The 6,641-nt window shown below is 26.1% G+C and overlaps 1 protein-coding gene across 1 annotated transcript; it reads right to left on the bottom strand.

The window, feature by feature from the left end:
• Positions 1 to 828: 828 nt before the first annotated feature.
• Positions 829 to 3,442, bottom strand: LOC105769550 (esterase). The gene is made up of 5 exons (XM_012590258.2): positions 3,075 to 3,442; positions 2,356 to 2,568; positions 2,026 to 2,195; positions 1,655 to 1,919; positions 829 to 1,543 (listed from the first exon to the last, which is right to left on the bottom strand). The coding sequence occupies exons 1-5, from the start codon at positions 3,319 to 3,321 to the stop codon at positions 1,287 to 1,289; spliced, it is 1,152 nt and encodes a 383-aa protein (XP_012445712.1). The 5' UTR covers positions 3,322 to 3,442; the 3' UTR covers positions 829 to 1,286.
• Between the last annotated feature and the right edge of the window lie 3,199 nt (positions 3,443 to 6,641).

Genomic DNA, 6,641 nt, shown 5'->3' with positions numbered 1-6,641 from the left:
AACATATAAACGAAAACATGAATTAATAATCGAGTGAAGAAAATAAACAAAACATAAAGAATAAAAGGCACATAATATATACATTGAAATTAAAAGTCATACACATAATTTACATATAGAATATCGGGCTATGAAACTTATACATACATGATTCATTTATGAAAATAAAGGAAAAAATATAAACTATAAAGTATATTAAAAAACATATATTTGCATTTTTTTAAAAATAAATATATTCATATATATAAATAAATAAAATTGGTTAAAATATTAATATGTATACATACATATATATACTAAAATAAATATATACATATAGATTATAAAAATAATTACATATAAATAAAAATAAAATAAAAATAATTATATTATACTACAAAAATAAACCTGCGTATGTAAAAAATATATACATATATTTTAAAAATAATAATAATTAAATATGAAAAATAAATAATAAAAAAAACTAATTAATTAAAAATAAAGAAAATAAAAAAAAGCTAATTTTAACTGTAAATAAAAATTCTGAGGCAAATCTGTAAATAAATGGAGACTGAAGGACCAAATTGAACGCGCATATTACATGGAGGGACCGGAAGGGAGATTTTCCCTATTTCCCTAAACGGCGTCGTCCAATTAGGATCGAATTGAATTTTAAAATGAATAAAAGGGTAAATTCAAAAATAAAAAAAAACTTAATTTTAAAGATATTAAAAGGCGGAGGGGCTAAATAAAATAAATAAATAAAATTTGCAGTGATATCATCTTCTCCCTTTTTTAAAATCGTAAATAAGTAAAAAAATAATCGAAAGAAAAAAATAGTAAGCCACCTTTAAAAAACTGTCAATCGTTCTCTTTTTTTATTCCTCCTTTTTCTTTTTTCTTTTTTACAATGAAGGGAGAGGCCTCTATTTATAGCTGAGCCTCTCCAAATCCAACGGTACAGATCAATTACATCAACGGTGAAGATTAAAGGGTATCTACAAATTAAATCTCTAAGATTACAAAATCACATCTTCTAAGATTACATATCATATCTGTTCTTTTTTACACAATACCTAGAACTACCCATAGCTCCTCCCCAAACCATAAATAGGAGGATAATGAGCTTCAGCGCACTCAAATCCACATCCTCCTACATTGACAACGATATCCATGCCAATCGAGCTAAAACTCGATTGGCTTCTTTATTTCAATTTTACCAATGCAGTTTAGTATTTCCTCTTTGATTATGATAATTCATCTCTTTTTTACCAAAAAAAAACACCAAACAAAACCCCAGATGATGTTTACCTATGGTGGCATGCCAGTTTCAAAGGAATAGGTGGATTTGAGAAATTTCCAGACGACACAAGATCGAAAGCAAACTTATTTGCAGCTTCAGTGAAATGAACTCCATCCCAACTCACTCGAACTGATGGGTCTTTACATGATCCCACCATAATGTTTTTTCCATTAACATTAATTGTTTCTCCACATGCTGCATCTCTGCCATAGTTGTACTTACCTCCATAACCACAACAAGCAACAAGAGGACGTTCAAATCCTACAAGCATTCAAAAAAAAAAAAACTTATGCCGGTCATATTGATTGGCACATAAGAATTTTAAGTTAAAATAAAACAATAATAATATCGCATCTTTCGGTATTTTGTTACCATTTTTGGTCGGGTGAGTGTATAAAGAGTATAGAGCAGAGTAGAGGTCTACATAAACAATTGTAGCTAAAGGAAACTCAATCCTAAGTCGAGCCAATGCATTCTTCAACTCGGCATTGAAACGTTGAGCTAATCGATTATACGGCTTTGCACAACCGACGGAGTCCTTTTTAGCTGATGGAAAACTAGTTAGAATTTGTGGAAAGCAACCGATTGGCCTCGTGTTGTAAACCCAAAATAACCTTGCTCCTAAACTATATAGATTCTGCAATGCATGAATAAAACCATTGAACCGTTTTAGTTTAATATGACAAACCAAATAATTAATGGTGACATTTTTGTTTTTGTTTTTTTTTTTTAATTGAGGAAACCTTGATATTGTCTAAGAAGTGGTTGACTATATCAGGGATGGCAGCGATAACTTGCACTATGGTCATGTTAAGGAAGAGACTTTGCGTGAGATCATTTTGGCCGATGTCGAAAGTGTATAATGCCTTGGCAAAAGTTTCCTCCCTTGGCATTAGACTTGCATATATTCCTCCTACAAAAAATAAAAAATGAAATTAAAGATGACAACTAGTAAAATATTTGTATTTTTTGTTTGAGAAAAAATATTTGCAATTTCTATATTAGCTAAATCCACATTTACATTAAATTCAAATCCATTTATTATGCTAAGATGTAGGTGAAAATTTACTTACCTTGTCTTCTAATAATTTGGGATCTATTTTTGAACTGAGCAAATTGTGAACATTGTAAAGATAGGTAGAATGGACTAGCTTGGCCTTGGGGGATAACATCAGCCGTCGGTAATCTTATGGTGGAAGACACCGTCGCGAAATTCGCGCCATGTGAGAAATTAGTTGCCAGTGAATTCAGGTAAGAGCTTAGGAATGGCAAATCCAAACTCTCAGCTGTTCACAATAATAGTCATTAACATAAATTAAATTAAATTAAATTAAACTTGCTCATAATTAATGAGGAAAAAAAACCTTTGAACCAAACTTTGAAATTTATAAGATAAATTGTAGTAATCTAATTATTTATTTTCAATACATAAGATAATATTTATTTTAAAACAAATCCAAAAATAATATTTATTTACATTAGATAATATTTACTTTGAAGCAAACCCAAAAATAATATTTATTTTCATTTAAAAAAATTTAAAACATGGATTGAACCTTAAGTCTATTGGTACAATTGTTGTAGCAACAATAAGTAAGACATAGATTCAAATGGATTTAAATGTGAAATATCCTCCGATTTACTAGAAATGATGACTAGCTGTAGGAATTGTTTAAAATTTATTTTAAAGTATATTTTTATTAACAAATGTTAAAATTAATAAATAATAACTATAATATAATTATTAATATTTTTTAATAAAAAAACCTGGAGAGGATAATTAATTAAGTACCAGTGAAATCAACGATGAGTCGTCCATCACATGCTCTTCCGGACGGCATTCCAAAAAAGGTGTCTCCATAAGGTGGCTTAGGTTGAAAGAAGGCGGCAGCGAAGCCACCGGTATCAGAATTAGAGGCACCAAAATTAAAAATTGCCGGAAAAGGACAACTTTCTGAAGAGAAAACGCGACTGAAACCGGTAGTAGAACCATATAAAAGAAGAGAAAGAAGAATGAATGTGGTCGTGGTAGGATCCATGGATTTGCCTGGAAAAGAAAAGGAGAGGGATGTTAGAAATAAACACAAGAGCTAGTGGTATATAACAGATTTCTTCATCATTAAAAGACGAAACTTAGATGTAAAAGTATATATAAATCCATTGATTAGTTGAAATTTTCAAGATTTGTGAATTTAATTTTATAAATTAATACAGACGTAGTTTTTGGTTTTCTATTTTTGAAAGATAAAACCTACGTGTAATTGATGATAACTTTTGCTATTAATTTTAATTTTAATTAATTGATCATGAATTATCAAATAATTATATATATTTAATTAAAGTTTTATCAAACTATCCGCTCCTAAAATCACGGGCAGTTGAGACATCAATCTCATAATATTTTTAATATGATTTTGAATTATTAAAATATTAATTACTTAAAAATTGTATTTTTATAGATTATCTAAAGATTAAACCCACATAATTTAATTTCAATAAAATCCCACCTTTATATCATAGCCTCATTTAACAATAGAGTTGAATCATTCAAGGATGCAAGTTTTATTTAAATAACTATTTTTAGATATAGTGTAAGTGTATAATGTAAATATATTACTTATGAGTGAGCAAAACTCAATCTATGTAAGAAAAGTAGGAAAGAAAATTAAATTTCGAGTTCATCGAATTGAGTTATTTGAATAAATAGTTCGAGTTTACAATTCAAATAATTCAAATAGTTTGAATAACAACTTGGTGTAAATACTCCTTTGGTCCCTATTAATTTTGAAAATGAGAAAATTGGTCTCTCTCAACAAAAATTACAAAAAATTCTAAATATTTATAAAATTCTAAAATTTATATTTTTTAAATTCTAGAAATTTAAAATTTTAATTTTTTCTAAAATAATAATTTTGGAACCTAAGTTAATTAATTATTCAAGTTTATCGTATTAAAATATTTTTTATTATTTTGTTTTAAAAACTAGAAAAAGTTTTCAAACATATATGGTTTCAAATTTATGTACTCTAACATAGAATTAGTTATATTGTAACAATATTTTAATTTGACATGTTTAATTTTTAATTTAACTCGAACAATTTTACTTAATTCGATTCGATTTGATTTGAATTCTATTTCCTCGACTCAATTCAAAAAAAATTCAAATCGAGTTAAGATAATAAAATAAGACTTGCTTCTAATTTTTGTCAAATCAAAAAATAATTTTAAAATAAATAAACAATAAAAAAACCGTTCATTCGATTAGAATAGTCAAATAGTATGTAAAATGAATTTAAGGCAATAAAATAGAGATTTATAATTTTTGTAAATGGGTAAATTCCATTTTAAACCCATCCATATTTTATTAAATTATTTAAATATCCTCAATATTCCTAAATCACAATTTTAGTCCTTGTTGTTTCCAACCTTTTAAAAATTAAGAAGTTCTTTTATTAAAATTAGAAAATTAGATCCTATCATTTTTATTTGTTCTAAAAAATCACCTTTTAGTAAAAATCAAATAAGTTATTTAAATAATTATAAATTTTATTTTTTAAAATAAATTTATTATTATGGTCCAAAGCCCAATTTGATAAATAAATACGATCATAGAAAAGATATATTTAATCTTTTTATTACAATATATTACAACTTTAAAAAAAATTAAACATGATAAAACTAATTATGATCAATTATAGCGACATGCAGAATTATCCCTATCAATATATACTTAATCTTAAATTAAACTAAAATTTTGTATAAAATTAGAAACTCTTTTTTGTGTTTACTAGAAATGCAAAAGTTATAAATTTTGTTTTAAATGTATTCTAACTAAATTTAGAATGAAGAGTGTGCTATTCTTTCTGTCACATTTTATGGCATGCAGCACCCAAGGAAATTTGTTGAGGGATTCAAAATTAAATTGTAATTTTTATTTTAATAATTTATATCTTTATAATTTTTAAAAGATTAAATCAAAATTTTATTATTTTAGAGGATCAAAGTATAATTTCACTTTTACTAATTTAAAATTTTAAAATTTAAACTGCATAAATAAAATTTCCCATTTTGGGATTCATGTTTGTATTCATGTTACACTTTGGGTAAGTGTTCAAATTGCTATACATTTATATAAAGTTTCTAAGTTCACAATTCCGTTGTTACTTTAAGTTTTGCATTTCTTTAGTATGAAAAATTGTGCAAACAAAACTAAATAACATTAAGGATTTGTTTATGTAGTTCGATTTTCCTACGTCTGTAGAACCTAGTTTAGTGGTTAATTTCATTATCTTTAATAACGAATATAACAAGTGATTCACACTTTATCACTACCCAAATATAGAGATCTCACTCACCTCTAAATCTTTCCTGAAAACTTGGGCAATAAACACTTAACAATATTTATAATAGTTTGCACTCTCTCATAAAAACAATTAATCCTCAATGAATAAATTAAAGTTCTCTAAATAAACTCTCATACATATCTTAGACAAGCCTCAAAGCATATGTCAATTTTCAACTTACTACCATAGAATCCAAGTTGATACAAAGTAACTCCTTAAAAATAACCATACAACATAAACATTCAAAGCACAATTAATTCAACATATGTTCTCTAAAATCAGCAACACAATCTCGATTAAATCTTCACATTTCAAGGGTTAAATTAATTCACTCGTATCTAATTCAATCTTCAAAAGTCAAAGATTGATTTCCATTAATGGACCATAGTATCTTCAATAAAACAACACATTAACAAATCCAATGATTTTCTTCATTAAATTATCAAATCAAATAAGACAAGTAATAAACTACCTACCACCGAGTGTCACTAAGCTCCATTCTTCGCATCTTGCCTCAAAAATTTAATTTATATAAATTTTGATACATTAATAATTTATTTATATGAATTTTGATTAGGATGTTGTGGAATACCATTTAATTTATCATATTTAATTATTAATTATTTGGCTTAAAAGTTAAAAAGTTGTTGAAATTTTTAAAAGAATTAATCAAGTCTCTTCATAAAAATACATACAATTAAGTTCTTGAACTGTATAAATGCATCAATTAATTTATTTGACTAACAATTTTCGTTGTCGATCGATATTGTGATGATGTAATCGTTAATGGTTGTTAAATCAACCATCATGATGATGCTACATAAGCAAAAATATATATAAAAAACTATAAAAAAAGTTATTAAAACTACATCTAGAATAAATATGAGCAAATAGATGTTTAGATTTAAATAAATTTGGAAAAGCATTTATCTAGGTTTATTTTACACTTGAACTTTTTTTTGGCATAATAACTTATTTGGCCATCAAAATTTTTAAAAAAATTATTTTAGTCATTC

This window comes from Gossypium raimondii, chromosome 7 (assembly GCF_025698545.1).
Source record: "Gossypium raimondii isolate GPD5lz chromosome 7, ASM2569854v1, whole genome shotgun sequence".
Classification (NCBI taxonomy): domain Eukaryota; kingdom Viridiplantae; phylum Streptophyta; class Magnoliopsida; order Malvales; family Malvaceae; genus Gossypium; species Gossypium raimondii.
The sequence above is the reverse complement of the archived record's forward strand: the minus strand, read 5'-3'. Positions and strand labels throughout refer to the sequence as shown.